This window comes from Polypterus senegalus, chromosome 6 (genome assembly GCF_016835505.1).
Source record: "Polypterus senegalus isolate Bchr_013 chromosome 6, ASM1683550v1, whole genome shotgun sequence".
In the NCBI taxonomy this organism is placed as follows: domain Eukaryota; kingdom Metazoa; phylum Chordata; class Cladistia; order Polypteriformes; family Polypteridae; genus Polypterus; species Polypterus senegalus.
This window is the reverse complement of record NC_053159.1, coordinates 175,246,631-175,264,893: the sequence shown is the minus strand read 5'-3', so window position 1 is coordinate 175,264,893 and position 18,263 is coordinate 175,246,631. Positions and strand designations below refer to the sequence as shown.

At 40.7% G+C, this 18,263-nt stretch overlaps 1 protein-coding gene across 1 annotated transcript in view; it reads right to left on the bottom strand.

Annotated features, from left to right (window-relative positions):
* Window positions 1–18,263, bottom strand: part of myo3b (myosin IIIB) — a 524,448-nt gene that overhangs the window by 125,185 nt on the left and 381,000 nt on the right. The window contains exon 26 of the mRNA XM_039757595.1: window positions 10,189–10,309. Within this exon, the coding sequence (XP_039613529.1) occupies window positions 10,189–10,309 (121 nt within the window). The remainder of the gene's footprint in view (window positions 1–10,188; window positions 10,310–18,263) is intronic.

Here is an 18,263-nt window from a genome sequence, read left to right as displayed (position 1 = left end):
TGCTTAAAAACGAAAAAAATATATATTTACATACAGTTCATACGGTCTGGAACGAATTAATTGTATTTACATACAATCCTATTGTAGGAAATTGCTTCAGTTCACGACCAAATCGGTTTACGACCAGAGTTTTGGAACGAATTATGGTTGTGAACCGAGGTTCTACTTTATATATATATATATATATAGATATATATATATATATATATAGATAGATAGATAGTTCTGCCAGTTGTCTGTCTTGTGTTCTTAATGTAGAGCCAAAGAAGATGTGGCTACCTAATTATGCTGTTGGGCTACTGGCAGAATTGCATTGCGATTTTTGTGCTTTTGATTTTGAATTCTATGGTTTGATCTATGATTTCACTTTAAGGTACTGTCTGTTGGATTTGGACCTTGCTTTGGGTTTTTGCCTTTTGGGAAACCTACACTCACCTAAAGGATTATTAGGAACACCATACTAATACGGTGTTTGACCCCCTTTCGCCTTCAGAACTGCCTTAATTCTACGTGGCATTGATTCAACAAGGTGCTGAAAGCATTCTTTAGAAATGTTGGCCCATATTGATAGGATAGCATCTTGCAGTTGATGGAGATTTGTGGGATGCACATCCAGGGCACGAAGCTCCCGTTCCACCACATCCCAAAGATGCTCTATTGGGTTGAGATCTGGTGACTGTGGGGGCCATTTTAGTACAGTGAACTCATTGTCATGTTCAAGAAACCAATTTGAAATGATTCGAGCTTTGTGACATGGTGCATTATCCTGCTGGAAGTAGCAATCAGAGGATGGGTACATGGTGGTCATGAAGGGATGGACATGGTCAGAAACAATGCTCAGGTAGCCCGTGGCATTTAAACGATGCCCAATTGGCACTAAGGGGCCTAAAGTTTGCCAAGAAAACATCCCCCACACCATTACACCACCACCACCAGCCTGAACAGTGATAACAAGGCATGATGGATCCATGTTCTCATTCTGTTTACGCCAAATTCTGACTCTACCATTTGAATGTCTCAACAGAAATTGAGACTCATCAGACCAGGCAACATTTTTCCAGTCTTCAACTGTCCAATTTTGGTGAGCTTGTGCAATTTGTAGCCTCTTTTTCCTATTTGTAGTGGAGATGAGTGGTACCCGGTGGGGTCTTCTGCTGTTCTAGCCCATCCGCCTCAAGGTTGTGCGTGTTGTGGCTTCACAAATGCTTTGCTGCATACCTCGGTTGTAACGAGTTGTTATTTCAGTCAAAGTTGCTCTTCTATCAGCTTGAATCAGTCGGCCCATTCTCCTCTGACCTCTAGCATCAACAAGGCATTTTCGCCCACAGGACTGCCGCATACTGGATGTTTTTCCCTTTTCAAACCATTCTTTGTAAACCCTAGAAACGGTTGTGCGTGAAAATCCCAGTAACTGAGCAGATTGTGAAATACTCAGATCGGCCCGTCTGGCACCAACAACCATGCCACACTCAAAATTGCTTAAATCACCTGTCTTTCCCATTCTGACATTCAGTTTGGAGTTCAGGAGATTGTCTTGACCAGGACCACACCCCTAAATGCATTGAAGCAACTGCCATGTGATTGGTTGATTAGATAATTGCATTAATGAGAAATTGAACAGGTGGTCCTAATAATCCTTTAGGTGAGTGTATGTATGTATTGATCCTGCTTTGTTTATTATAATTATTCTTAATAATTGATCAAATATAAATAAACTTTTCTGTGCCTTTTCTGGACCTGAGGTTTATGGTTTCCCTGCTCTTCTTTTGCTGACATTTTTAATATTTATTAATTAATAGGCTTTTCCCCACTTTTGAGCTTGTGCAGACTGCAAGCTTGCCTTTTGAGTTTGGGGTCTGGGGGTGAGGCCTAATAGTTTAGTGCATACTTGTGGAGTTTACAGCAGGTCTAGCTTTTGAGGTCTGCTCCCTTTTTTGTGCTTTATTGTGGCAGTGATCATAACACTCATACAGGAAGTGTTAAGGGCAAGGTAGATAGTTTGAAGATTGTTGTGAGAAGATTTAAAAGGTATGACTGGGAGATGATCACGTAAAGGTAGGGAACTAAATCAGAATTGTGCTAAGGTCAAAGCTAGAAAGACAAAAAGAGAATTGATGCATCAAAACTATAAAGGGGAAAGCAAGTACAGGAGGGTCAAAAACAAAGGACTCTGACTCTTGACCTACTTGTTAAGGAAACTATCACTAATTGAAGCTTTTTCAAAGCTGAGGGATGTGGACATGCTGGTCGTCACCATTCTTATACCAGAAGTAACACAACGTTGTTACAAATGTGGTAGCAGCATCCGAAAAACACATTCAGCAAAACAAAAAAAAGACGTGGAAAAATAAAGATAAGATTTCCTTAAATAATGACGCAAACAAAACAAACAAAATATTACTGCTATAGCATGTATCATTTGCATGAGATGCATTAACCTTAATCATATTCAAAAATAAAAAGAACAATACTCATGATAGAAAGAGAATCCACAGCAGTTTGTGTATTACATAATATAATACAACTTATTTTTTGTATAGCGATCTTCACTGAGAGCAGGCGCAGAGCACCGTGAACAATTCTAAATTAAAATACCAGTTTAGATTATACTAATAACTAAATACAGAACTGGCACATATAACAATACACGACAACACACCAAGAGTAAGGTAGTAACTGATTGAACATGAATGGAAACCAACATGATCTGTCCATTAATTAATCAATGGACCTGGCCTAATAAATATTACATTACTTCTACTTACCTTGTCTTATTGTTACTGAGGAATTAATTAATGAAAACACAGACTCCTTGGAGTAATTATAACAGCTCCACGTTCTACTAAATTTAACACAACTTAAAAATATTTTCAGAACAGTCACAAAATGTACAATACATAGTGTGAACCGCCAGGGGGCGTACAGCTTCCCAAACTCAGACTCAACAGACACAGAGCCCAGTCTTACTACATGGCACCCGTTTATTTGAAGTGGTGAAGCGTTTTTCCTTTGCTTCCCACTACACAGCACAATACAGTACACAGTCCCAATACACTGTCCCTTTCTTCTTTCCTTTCCTTCTCTCACTTCCACTCCTCCTCCAGCAAGCTTCATCCACCCCCTCCCGACTCTGGCTCTGCGAGTTGTGGCAGCTGGCACCATTCATAGAGCACCCAGAAGTGATCCAGGTGTTCCAAAATCTCCTTTTGACTGCACTTCAGGGTGTGGCGGCAGCCCTGCAGAGGAGGGCTCAGCCGCTCTCCATGCACCCCCTGGAGGTGGCCACGGGTCCCAGCAGGATTGAGTTTCCGTGCTCCAAACTTGTGGCACTGTAGCATGCCAGAGGGACTGTCCTCTGTCTTCCCCATATTGCCCCATGCATGCTCCTTCCTCTGGTCATTCCATTATGGAGGCATCCTAGCCAGGTAAGGATCCCAGCTCTCTGCTACAATAGTCAGCCACTTCCAACTGCATAACATCTGCAGAAGAGTTCTTCTTCTTTTATGCACACTGAAGTTTTGTGCATTTACTTTGAACTCAAGTACAATAAAAGGAGGCACTTATATTGTTTAGGTTTGTAGTGCATCAGCCTTCTTTCCTTTGTGGTATATGCAGTAGTATTTTTATCATGGAAATTCTGGTTAGGGCTTAATGCAGATTATCAGAAGGGAAAATGCCACCCTGAGAATTCGGCCATAAAAGGACTCAATGCAGAGGTTGTGTGAAGGAGAGAGCCAGAATGAGTGAGAGATATGATCAAACTCTTAAAGACCAGTACTTGGGACTCTTATCAGATCTGCACTTCAACATAAATCCTTTGGACTGGGTAAGTAGCTACCAGCAAATCTCCAGAAGCATCAGGGCACAGATTGACTCACAAAGTCAGGGAAAGCGAGTGCAGATGGTGTTGCCTCTGATCCTAAATGAGTGATGCGATGCAGAATGGGCAACGTGAATGAGCATTTAATGGACAAGGGGGAGAAAAGATCATTGGAACTACAGAGAAAGAGCCATGGAAAAATCGGAGAGGTGAGCAGCATTAGGTGAAGACAAAAATAAAAACACACAAAATGAAGATATACGAACATATTATTTTGTTATACAGTACAACCAAAAAAGGAGAGTATTATATATCACTAGCTGTGTAAGGCTGTGCTGTAAAAAGCCCGGGCTCCTAGAAACTATTGAAATCATCAGAAAAAAAATTGAAATGCAAAGTGGGCGGTTTTGTTTTGCCAACATGCTCACCTCCATTGTCTATCAGCAGCTAAGCGAGTTTCTCTCTCCTCAGAGGTTTTGTTTTGCCAATGTACTCACCTTGCCTGTGTATTGGTGGCTTAGCTAGTTTGTCTTTTGTTGGCAGTCTTACTATGGTGACGGAGTCACTTTCTCTCAGCTTCATGCTGTAGCCTCTTACTTCTGACTTGTTAACTTGGTGCCGCCTTGCTGGCTCTTTGAGCTTCATGCTGTAGCCTCGCACTTCCAGGCCGGACAGAGAGAGACAAACACACACTTCCAAACGTAGATGTTTATATATAAGATTTTAACATGCATCGAATACTCAACCCTGGAAACAGAAACTCATGTAAATATTATAACACTGGAACATTACCAAAATTGTGATGAGAACAGACCATTCTAACTAATAAGCTCATCCATCCGATTCATCTAGATTCTCTAAAATAGATTAGAAGGCGTCTAAAGTCTTACTTTCTATACTATTTGTTCATTTACTCCACGAGTCTATGGTTCTTTACATGAAGAAAAACTTTTTAACATTCAAGGCAAAATCTGCCCTTAACAAGGTTCTAACCGTGCCACAGTGTCCTTGTTGCAGAATTTATGAACAGCAGAGATCTACAGGACTCCTTTCTTTTATAATTTCAAACTCTTCAATCGTGCCCCCCTCTTAATCTCTGTTTGCTCTAACTGAAACATTCAGCTCCTTTAATCTCCCTTCATAGTGAATACCTCAGAGTCCTGAATCAGCTTAGTTGCTCTTTTCTAGACTTTCTCTAGCACTGCTATATCTTCTTTGTAATATGGAGACCAAAACCAAAGTACACCAGGTGAGGCCTCACTAGTGTGTTAATACAACATCAGCATAGCATGACATATAACCTAACATCCTATTATCTTTATTGATAGTGATGAGTCCACTATGATTCCCAAGTCTTTCTCATCTTGAAATCCAGCAAAGAAGTTACAGGGCCCCATAGCTGTGGAATGATCAGCCTGCTAATATAATAGATGCACCTTCAGTCTCGGCTTTAAAATCCAGGCTTAAGGACTCACTACTTTAGTCTGGCATACCCTGATTAGAGCTGCTGATTAGCTGTGCATAAGGCATCTTTGTTTTTTTGTTATTTGTACAGAAATGTAAGTACTCGGTGCCACTGTTCTACTGCCAGGCTGCTCTCCTGTGTATGGAAAAGTTATCTCAGATAACGGAGCATTGGAATCATTAGATGGAAAGATACTGTTATTTAATTGGACGGTCAGCACGGACTCCACTATGGAAAATCCAGGAGCATTTAGGTGGCCAGTTGGCCAAGGACTGTGGCTTTGTCTTTGACTTTATCTTTTACAGTTTTAATCTCCACCATTGTCAACTGGCCACAGTTCATCAATTAATAAATCGACAGATGTTGTTTTCCATTTATGTTTGAACAGTTTTACTTTGTTCTATGTGTGGTTTAACAAATCTGCATTTATATGTGTTCTAGTTCTGTATTTAGCAATCACCCTGTGTTAGGTGTCACACACATGTACATGGTAGGCAGCTAAAGGGCTTGAGTGAAGGCAGTTCTGAGGCATGCCGGGATGTGGCAGAGTGCACCGACTCTTTCTCCCTTTCCTGTAGACCATCCCCGGGAGATTCCACCTGGCTCTCTTGACGTCACTTCTGGGACCGAGCCAATGGAAGTAGACCTTACCAGCTCCGGCCCCTCTGATGTCACGTCCGGGTGTGATCCAATGATTGAAGACCACGTGCCCGATCTTTATGACCTCACTTCCTGTCTTCCCCTTTAAAAGCCTGCCCCTTTTCCCTTTTCCCTCAGTTCTGTATTGGACTCGGTTTTGAGCATAACAGTGCTACCATTTAAAAAAGACGATTTGCAGCCAGGACACCACATTATACAGGTGGCTGCCCCAAACCTTGATATGTCTCATTGTGTGATTTGTGACATAGGATATAGCGAGTTGGGTAATGGATGGATAGATGGATAAACCGTATTTGTTTTTTAACTGAGAATTTTTCACAGTGCTCAGTACCTGCACTCGGTGAAGGACATTAAACAAGAAATAAGGTGTATTGTAGCTGTATAAGGTTTACCTTCAAGTTTCAGACCTCCTGTTGTATATGCAAAGCTAACATTTCTGATTCCTAGATGTAAAACTTTACATTTATTTATACAAAGATGACCAGAAGCAGATGAAATTTAATGCATCTTATATATAAATATCTACGCATGGAAGTGTGTGTCTGTGTGTCCGGCCCGGAAGTGCGAGGCTACAGCATGAAGATCAAAGAGCCCCAAGTTAACGAGTCGGAAGAAGAAAGAAGTACGAGGCTAAAGTATGAAGCTGAAAGAATACGACTCTGTCACCAAAGTGAAACCACAGAGGAAAGACAAACGAGAGTGAAACTCGCTTAGCAGCTGATAGACAAGGGGGGTGAACACATCTGCAAAACGAAACCGCCGAAGCTGCATTTCAATTTTTTTTCTGACGATTTCAATAGTTTCTACGAGCCCGGGCTTTTTACAGCACAGGCTTACACAGCAAGTTATGTATAAACCTTGTTGAAAATATGTTGGGCAAAAATGTCAAATTTATCCATTAAAAATTAAATCTGCAACACAGTAAGGTGTGTTGAAAGTTAAAGGGTCTGAATGCCTCCTGAATCCACTGTATATTTTAGATGCAGCATGCAAGATCCAAAACAAAGAACTACAGTATTAAACAAGCAGAGATTAAAAGGTGGCATGATGAAAGGGTTTTGTTTTTTTTTTTTTGATAAAAGTGAACAACATCTGTTATGTTAAAATGAGCTCCTTGACAAAAACGTGGAGCACAGATGGAAGTTAGTTAATGGTTAATTTTGCACAAACGTTGTATTTTGTATTTCTTCACAGACAGAACAAAAGATATGTGGAACGTGTTACTCGGTAGTGTGGTTGATATATGAAATTCAGGTCATTTACATTTATTTGCTTAGTAGATGTTTTTGCCCAAAGTAACTCATGAAAGAGATCAACATCATCATAAACTTCAGTCTGGGGGACTGTATGGGAACAAGTGTGACAGGACAAGGGTACAAATTTAATCATTTTAGAAAAAAATGTCAGCGAGCTAGAATTTTGTAACCTAGAAAGTTTAACAGCTAATTAATGTCAGACAGAAATTCACAGAACAAGAGCATCTTTAAAAGTTTCTTAAACACATTAGTAAAGTTAGATTTGTGAATGGAGGTGGGACAGCTCATTCCACCAGCTAGAAGATACACATGAAGTGAGTCTGGACTGAGATTTGATACCATGTATAGTACCAATGGCATCACCAGAATCTGTTCCCAAGCAGACCTGAGTGGGCGAGAATCACCGACTACTCTGTAGGCAAACAGCAAGGATCTGAACTTAATACGCATCTCTGCAGGAATCCAATGCAGTGGTCTGATAAGAGGAGTGACATGTGCCCACCTTTGGCTGGTTGAACACCAGACATGATGCTGCATTTTGAATCCTCTGCAGCGGTTTAATGACACGTGAAGCCAGTCCTGGCAGTAGAGAGCTGCAGTAGTCCAGACATGACACGACCAATGCTTAGACCAGGTGTTGTGCTGCATATTATGTCAGATATGGTTAAAACCTGCAGATGTTGTATGGAGTGAATCTGCAAGACTACGAGAACACTGCAAAATGGTCAGTGAAGGACAGATGGCCATATCTCACCATCTCCAGGTTACATACTCACGTGGTGGCCGCTAGTAAGAGATAAATGGAAAAGCTTGGATAACCAGAAGATACATCTTTGCCAGGCTGAGGTGGATATGGTGTCCCTTCTTCCAGGCTGCCATATTAGGAGACATGCAGAGATTCTAGCTGATATTTAGCAGTTTTCTGGAGGGAACAACTGCTCAACCGCTTGCTAATGCAAATATCTAATCAGCCAATCATGCGGCAGCAATTCAATGCATTTAGGCAACTAGATGTTGTCAAGACAACCTGCTGAATTTCAAACTGAACTTCAGAATGGGGAAGAAAGGTGATTGAAGTGACTTTGAACATGGTATTGTTGTTGGTGCTGCTGGTCCACTGGAATTTTCACATACAGCCATTGCTAGGGTTTACAGAGAATGGTCCGAAAAAGAAAGAATATCCAGTGAGCGGCAGTGTCAAATGTCTTGTTGATGCCAGAGGTCACAGGAGAATGACCAGACTGGTTTGAGCTGATAAAAAGGCAACAGTAATTAAAATAACCACTTGTTACAACCTAGGTATGTAGACGAGCAACTCTGAAAACACAACATGTCTAACCTTGAAGCAGGTGGGCTACTGCAGCATGAGACCACACCGGGTGCCACTCCTGTCAGCTAAGAACAGGCAACTGAGGCTACAAATCGCATGGGCTCAGCAAAATTGGACAATAGAAGATTGGAAAAACATTGCCTGGTCTGATGAGTCTCAAGTTCTGCAGTGACATTAGGATGGTAGGGTCAGAATTTGGCATCAACAACATAAAAGCAGGGATCCATCCTGCTTTGTATCAAAGGTTGAGGCAAGGGGTGGTGGTGTAATGGTGTGGAGGAAATTTTCTTAAGACACTTCAGGTCAGGCCTCTTATTACCAACTGAGCATCGTTTAAATGTCACAGTCTACCTGAGTATTGTTGCTGACCATGCCCATCCCTTTATGACTGCAGTGTGCCCATCTTCTGATGTCTACTTCCAGCAGGATAACACGCCATGTCACAAAGCTCAGATCATCTCAAACTGGTTTCCTGAACATGACAAGGAGTTCACTGACCTCAGATGGCCCCCACAGTCACCAGATCTCAATCCAGTAGAACACCTTTAGGATGTGGTGGAATGGGAGATTCACATCATAGAGGTGTAGCTGACAAATCTGCAGCAACTGCATTCCTCAGGAATGTTCAAAGCACCTTGTTGAATCAATGCCATGAAGAATTACAGTACCTAATAAAGTGGCCGGTGAGTGTACAGTACGTTTCAATATATTAATCAATTTCATGAGGAAATTCACAGACATGGTGGTCAAAATGCAAGGTCAACACAAGTGCTTTTCGAGGTTGGCAGCAATGCCTGCTGTGATATAACCTTTTCTTTCACAGATTTCAAATAAATTGGATCACATTGAATAAATGTTAATATAATCATCTCAAAAATTCTTTTTTGTATTGTTTGCTCCAATCCCCATGCTTCTGTTAAATAAACACATAAATAAATGAAACCATCCATTAAATAATACCATAATGAATGAACAAACCTGGAGGCGGGCCATAGGATAAAGGCTCAGAAAAGAACGGCGATAAATCAGCATTCATACCCAACAGAGGAAAGGAGAAACATTTTGAAAGAAAACCAAAAGCCTTCAATATGGCACTTACTGCATAACTCTTACCGTATTACCATGAATGACCAAATTCAGATAATTCACTCATTCATGCCTTTATTTTAAAAGCACAAACACTTGGAATTCTTTGATCTTTCACCTTGATGGTGTAAACAGTGTTGGCTGCCAGTGTGTTTGCTTATATTCATGTTAATCATCAGTTCACATGTGACTTCCGCACTCAGCAGTAATGAAATTCACTGCCTCGGGCAAAACAGAAACTAAACATATGTTCAACAAATCAGGGCTTGTATACTTTGCATATCAGTTTTATTACTATATGTGTGTCTATTAAAACAGTGATCAGGAATTGAGAAGTTGACATTCATGTTAAAGAATTTATTCTGAAGCCCCGGTGCCACGCTCAGCTTCGGTATGGCCTTTAAAGGGCCTGCGACTTTATGGTTCTTGGAACAAAGCAAATAGATGGTTGTAAAGCATCTGGTGCAAATATTCTCCAAGGGCCAGGAAAATGTTTATTAATGCCAGATATATCTAAAACTATCTTTTAAACATAGCAATCCTATATCCATTGTTTCCAGACGGGGCTTACCTTGTTTGCTGGGAGGCTCTCGGCAATCAATTATTGAGTAACTGGCCATCTTGCTCTCTTCCGTTCCTTTATTCTTTTTGCCTCTCTCTTTGACCTGCCCATTGCGGCAGTCAAAGGACACCTTTAAAATGAAATTTTGTTAATTAAAAAGACAAATTAAAGACCAACTATGCGTTAAACACATTACTAAAACAAGAACAAATGTTCACAACTAAATGAATAAATGCATGCAATAATTCTGCCCATTTTTTTGTAATGGTATGCCATTCATTCAGCCATTCACGTTCACTCTGTCAACTTAGAGTTGACCTAAACTACACATTTTTTGCAATGTAGGAAGAGAAACTCGTGTTTATAAACTAACAAGATGGAAAGTCCGCAAAGATGGTGAAAAGAGCCAGAATTCAAACACAGCCATGCATGGCAGAACTGCTTACTACTGCGCAAATCACTTAAACTTCCAATCAAACCTTTAACTCCATTTATACCACCTGGTGGCAACAAGCTGGGCACCACTCTGTCTGCAGGCAGTTTTACCAAGGTTCAAGGTTAACTTCATTCAAAACCACACACAGCAGTACACAGCAGAGTGAAATTGCATGACCTGGCCTAATTATGTGCAAGAATGGACAACAAGAATAACAAGATTGCACAGCAGAGAGTCACCAGCATATTATACTCTATCAACAGTCCCAAGATTATTTAAGGCTAGAATGGGTTGCTGGCCATTTATGAAATCTGCAGTTCTGTGCCGAATACTTCAGTCAGAGAGCACAGGGGCAAACAGTCCATTGTGGGGCTGAATGCAGGGCTGTCTTATCGCATGGGCACGCTGGGCAGTTGCCTGGGCACCACACGCTAATCTATGAATGTTATGATTGGTCGTCAATAAATAAGTACTATACTATACTAAACTATAAATATTTGTTATTGTGTTACAAGTGGACATTGGCATTCGCCTCTGATTTAGTATCACAGTCACCTCTGCAACCTCACGCGACCGTATGTGTATGGATCTAACGCACTACATAACATGAAAGCGTATACGTTAACGTCACTTCAACTCAACTCTCTGCAAAGAAATTTTGCAAATGTTTGTGTTGAACACTTGATTAATAATAAATAATTTGTAGTAATTTTATACGTTGCCATCTTTGTCTACATGGCTTATCAATTAAGTATCATTTATATGTTGAAATGTTTGTGTTTTTCAAGGCTCATGTTATAGTGTTGATTAATCTTTGCTATACAGCAGCGTTTCTCAACCTTTAAGTATTTATGACCCGAGTTTTCATAACAGTTTTAATCACGCCCCCCTAACATTTTTTTGAAATGTAGATGCATATTTTATTATACAGTGATCTCTTGCTATTTCACGCTTCGACTTTAACGGCTTCGCTCTATCGCAATTTTTTCTCATACATGTTTACGTCACTACGCATGCACTTTCTGAGAACTTTTATCTAAGCTCCACGATGGCTCCTAAACGTGCTGCTTTTTCTAAGCCTTCTGACAATAAAACTATGCGCCGGAGGAAGATGCTTACTATCCAGGAGAAGATGAAACTCTTGGATATGATCAAAGATGGCAATACCCTACAAAAGCCTCCTCAACGCATATGAAAAGACAGCGCCAGCAACTGCCTATCAAGATGTTCTTCAGCCGTGCACCCAGACACCTACTGCCTACTCCTAGTACTCCTTCAACGGAAGAAGACAACGACGCACCTGCTGAAGATACTGCACCACCTGAAGACTCTCCTACTGAGGTCGTGCCTTCATAGGTTAGTGGTTGTGTGTAAGAACTGTGTGTGTGTGTGTATGTAATTAAATGTACAGTACAATAATCTACTATATAAAAGCGGTTGGGATTGTCCTACCGTCCCGTGAGTGCAAAGCGTAGCGGTATTCCGCTTATCACAGGCTTACTACTTGCGGCTTGCATTATGAAGCGACGCGATGTGAGCAGAGTTCTGGTGCTGTCATCGTTCCCTTGCTTTTGTGCGCGATGCGCTGGAAAAATAGACAAAATTATATCTCTGGAAATAATTAATGTTGATGGAGTAGAAGTACCTCACCGCGTAGTAAATATCAGGGGAGATGGTGCTTGCTTATTCTCATCTATAGCTTATTTAGTGTAAGAAACTCCATCTTTAGCGGTACAGATTCGGGTTGACATTGTACGACTTTGGACAGGCACTCGAGGGGATAAAAAAACGTACGTTTTCGGGAGATGTTATGAATGGGCACTTTGATGTTCTCATTCCCTACACTTACATGCCTGATGTACACATGGAGCGCACACAAATTGAGGATAAATGTCGGTCGCCTTAAAAGGCAGGTGAGCCTAGTAATAATATGATATTTGTAACGTCTAATATGTCTTATTTTCTCTTATTTTGTCTAATATATTGGGTAATACAAGTGTAATGGTGACTAAAGGGTGTTATTTCATGTCTATAAGGCTCTAATAATGTTAAAAAACGTATTTAGAAGGTCGTAAACAGGTTTTCTATACTCTAACTGCAAAAATATTAGATTTATAAATAAAGAATCCTACTTCGCGAAAATTCATTTATCACGGTAGAGTCTGTAACGCATTAACCGTGATAAATGAGGGTTCACTGTACCTACTTAACTTTAATTGACATTTACCTAACTCTATATTTATTGTTCTAGTATCAGAATGTAGTTTAAGTTAATTTGTTTTGGTTTCAATAGATGTTTTTTTCATATTTTTGATTCATTTTCTTTTATTCACATCTTCACGGCCCGCCCCACAGGGTGAGAACCACTGCTATACAGCATGTTTTAATAATGTTTAAACACTGATTTTGTTGGAAGTACCAATACAACAAATATACGAGGTGTGATCAAAAATATGGTGAATGTTTTCAAAACGAAACGTTTATTGCAGTAAAAAATTTACAACTACTAGTCACCCTCAAAAAACTCCCCTCCACTTCGAATGCACTTCTCCCAACGCTCCTGCCACTTTGTGAAGTTTTCTGACGAGAGTCTCTTTAGTTGGGCTGTCGTGGCTGCCTGGATGTCCTCAATGGATTGAAATCGTTTGCCTTTTACGGTCATTTTCAATTTAGGGAACAGCCAGAAGTCGCACGGTGCCAGATCCGGTGAATAAGATGGATGCAGACACAGCATAATGTTTTTATTCGACAGAAATTGTTGTACTAGAAGGGATGTGTGATGAGGAGTGTTGCGATGATGAAGAATGAAACCGTTTCAACATTTTCCTTGGTTACTGATGTTGAAGGATGTCCTGATCTATTCTCGTCTTCAACCGAGTCAGATCCATTACAAAATCAATCAAACCACTTGTAAACAGTCTTAACTGCCGGTGCAGTGTCGCCATAAACCGATTTTAACATCTGATGGGTTTTCTGAGCTTTTTGCAGTTTGAAACAAAATTTCATGTTAATGCATTGCTCGAAATTCATTATTAACAACAAACTTGAAAAACACACTTGAACTCAACAGTGGCTCACAAACGACTGACAGTATCAAACAAGGTGAAACTTGGCACAAACTTGGCTCTAGGATGGACCTGTCAGAACCTGCACTGAATTGTTTGGCTCTTGGATGGTGCTCTGCATTAACATTCACCGTACTTTTTGATCACACCTCGTATGTTTAATTTTATCGACCATTTACATTTGTATTCCTGCGAGTGGTTGTGTAGGTAGGAGCCCCAGTGCACTGCTTTGCCCAGGGGCCTATAATGCTGTTAAGACGGCCCTGGGTGAGTGTGGTTTCTGATAACGTTGGTGGCCCTGCTTAGGCAGCTTTTGAGTTACCCTGATGGAGGAAGACATGTCTCAATGATTTTCGCAGGTGCTTTCACCACTCTCTGCAGGAAGATCAGGTCTGAGGCAGCACAGTCCCCATACCAGACAAAGATGCAGATAGTCAATACATTCTCTATGCTGCCTCTGAAAAGAGAGATAAGGGTGGGACTGGGGGAGGTTAAGCTCTCCTCATGTGCCCCGGGAAGTGCAGTTGCTTCTGTCCTCTCTTGACTAAGGAGGAGGTGTGTTGAGTCCAAGAGAGATTATTTGTTATCACCACTCCCAGGAACTTTGTGCTCCTGACTGACTCCTCAGGAGAGCCATTGATATAAAAGGGATGGTGGGTGGCATGGCTTTTTCTGAAATTGACAGTAGTCTGCTTTGTTTTATCACCATTCAGGGTCAGGTTGTTATTTTTACACCAATCCACAAGTTGTTTGACCTCTCAAACAAGCCACCTTGTCATCATTACTGATGAGTCCTATCACTGTTGTGCTATCCATGAACTTAACAATGTGGTTCATGCTGTACCTGGCACAACAGTCATGGGTCATCGGGGTGAAAATTAGTGGATTCAAGGCACAGCCATGTGGGGCACCAGTGCTCAGCAGGATGGTGTTTGATGTACTGTTTTTGACATGGATTGACGGGGGTCTTTCTGTCAGGAAACCTCACATCCAATTAGATACGAAGGTTTCCAGGCCCAGTAGGGCAAGCTTGTCCACTGAGGCATAATTGTAGTGAATGTGGAGCTGATCTCTAAGAAGAGCAGAAATGTGCAATGTTAGGCTGACATAGCCATTGTCTTGTCCAGGTTAAAGGTAAGCAAAGGGTAAAAGAAGACATGACATTCTTGTGCCACAATTTTCTTGAGAATACAAAGGTGGAAAACTATAATGAACTAATTGAGGAGCTTCTCTCTTTCAGCCTTGCAATATGTCTTTAAAAATCCATTTCCTACACTCTCATCTGGATTTTTTTTTTCCCTCCAAAAACATCAGGGCTTTGCTCACAAGGAGATGAGTTATAGTGGAAAGTGGAGCATGTTTATGTTAACAGACATTTGCTGGTCATTCCACAGTGGTACACCTTCATCTCCGGGCATGGAAACCACTTGGTAAGTGACAGTTCTTTGATCGATGGTGATCACCTCGATGGACATGTTAATGCGGGTACGGTTGGAATGATAAAGGAAATGGGTACCTGAACAATGTAAACTAAGTCTAAAATACCTAAACAATAACTATAATCGTAATAAACGAACAATAAAACAGCGGAGAAGCCGTGGATTAAATAAAAAGGCTGTAGTTATCAGCAGGGAGACGTGAGTCCCGTGGCGAAGCAAGGAAGGGAATGTAGAGACCGGAGTGACGGACGGCCTTATATAGGCAGGCAGCCAACAACGTGAGAGGCGTTGGGATGGGGAACCCAACACCGCCTCACACGGTGACCAAGCTGCAGGCTATGGACGTAAATATGTACGTAAGTAGGACTCAGTTAGCGTTGGGAACCCACGTACCAAATTTCTTGAAGATAGGCCCATAAGTAACAAAGACTGTTGAAAAGTTCAATATGGCGGGCGACAGTGGCATCATACCACCGAAATAAGTACCAAATTTCACCCTTCTACCTACGTTGTTGACCGTTATGACCGTTACGCGTAGAATTTCAAAATGAAACCTGCTTAACTTTTGTAAGTAAGCTGTAAGGAATAAGCCTGCCAAATTTCAGCCTTCTACCTACACGGGAAGTTGGAGAATTAGTGACGTTGGAAAGTTCAATATGACGGCCGACAGTGGCGTCATCCCACCAAAATAAGTATGTACATTGGTTTCGGTTAGCGCAGGGAAGCCGCCTACCAAATTTCGTGAAGATGGGGCCATGAATAAGAAAGTTCAACATGGCGGATGTTGTCCACCGTTATCGACCATTATGACCGTTATGTGTAGAATTTCAAAATGAAACCTGCTTAAGTTTTGTAAGTAAGCTGTAAGGAATAAGCCTGCCAAATTTCAGCCTTCTACCTACACGGGAAGTTGTATGTACGTGCACTTCCTGAGTCATTTACCTTCGCATTCCCTTGGTTAGAGACGTATGAAAAATATGCGGTTAACGCAGAAAGACAGAGCACCAATTGCAGCTTTATGAATAATGGATACTTTACTCGCCAACAATGATTGTTTTGGTGAAGCCATACTCAGTGTATTCATTAGATTAATTGTAAAAAAGTAAGAGCGAGGGGAGGGTGACTTATTGAGGCAAGCAGGCGAAACTACAATAGCACGCTGGCTCGATGTAGTGCATATACATATATATATATATAAATATATATATATATATATAGATATAGATATAGAGATATCTAGATATAGATATATATATATATATAGATACAGATATATATAGATAACAGTGACAAAACAATGTATTCATTACATTGACAATCATGTTGCGTTATTTTCAAAATGTTTCCTTTTCTTTTCCATTACTTGCAGCCTCCCTGGATTCCATCAGGGCCACGGATACAGAGCTGGGAAGTTCATCCCTGTGGGGTTCCATGGCCGCTGCTAGGGGGCACCTGGATGGTTCCTGAGCCATGGACTGTGGCACTTTCACCATACCAGGAAGTGCTGCTGTTACAGGAACCAGATACGCCTGGAGTATTTCCGGGTGCAAGGGCAGAACTTCCACCACACCAAGAAATGCTGCCGGAAGATCATCAGGGAGCACCTGGAGCACATCTGTGTGTGTCATAAAAGGGGCCACCTCACTCCATTCAGAGAACCGGAGTCATGTGGAAGAGGATAGAGCTTGTGACGGGAGGTGCAGAGGTGGCAGAAGAAAAGGAAGTCTAAAGGACTGTGAGCTGTATTGGGCTGAGTACTTGTGTTGTGTGCCCAGGAATAAAACGTGTGTGCTTTTCGACATCTGGAGTCCGTGTCTGTCTGTGTCAAGGCTGATGATCTGCTATATTTATATATTTGTATCAGAATATTCTTATAGATAATATTAGGTCATCAGTCCATGGCTGATACTAAAGTATACCTGAGTCATACATCAAGACAAAGATCCAAAACACAAAATCAAGTCCAGATTACAGCGATAAAAAGAAACTAAATTTAAAGTGATCAAGCTGTGCAATTCCAACCTTAGACCTAAACACAACTGAGATGCTTTGGTAGATCCTGAAATGAACGTCCATGATTAAAAATCTACTAATGTCTGAATTAAAGTACTTCTGAAGTAGAGTTGGCTAAAATTCCTTCAGAGCACAATGGAAGGCTGATGTTGAATTACAGGAAGCATTTGGCTGTAGTCATTGTAGCTAAAGAAGGAGTAACCAGTTTTTAAGTGTATGTGAGGGAATAACATCTTTAGGTAGTGCCAGGTGGTGCTGATAACTTCAACAAAGGACAAAAGTAAAACTGCATTCTTTGTTCACTCAGATAACCTTTATCTAATATTAAATTTGGGTTCAACACCTGAAAACATTCAGTGTCAAACATGTGCAATTATAGCGAAGATCAAAGGAGTAAAAAAATTCTCCCAGCACTGTGCTTGCTATACTGTTTGATTTATAGTGAAAAATTAATTATACATATTACAGATACAGATATTGTTATTAAATTTTTAAAATAAAATACAACTGTACATAGATATTTAAAAAGCTAAAACATAATATAAATAGAAGTTTATGACTTAATGCCTTAATTACCCTACATCAGGCTGCCAGTTTTAACTCCAACCAGTTCCTTAATCAGACGTAAATAACTGCAGAAATTCTTTGAATCTCCTGTTTAATTTAATTTGATGTATTGCCCCAGCTATTTCAGATGATGTTTATGGCTATCATAGCTCATACTGTATCAAAGTCTATTCAATCAATACACCGATTTTTCTTCAGCGCCTGTTTGGGAGTTGCAGTCTTTGTCTGCTCTTTTTTCTTCCTTAATCAGAAGTGATGACAAGGTGCAAAAAACCAGCTAATCCAAAGTGGAGCAGTTAACGTGTGCTACACCATTTGAACCCGCGTGTGTTCAACCTGACCTGTTTACGTTAAAATTCAGAAAAGAAAGTAGGGGAAGAGATGGCAAGACTTCTAATCCAATTCAATATTCAGGACATTCTATTGATTTTTCACTGGAGGGTATAAATTGGGGTGAAACAAATTACTGATGTGGCAGAATGAGAAAAGGGATGAGGCATTTATTAACTAGAAAGATTTACCTTCTAATTATAAAACAGGATGAAACTAAATCCTGCAGACAAA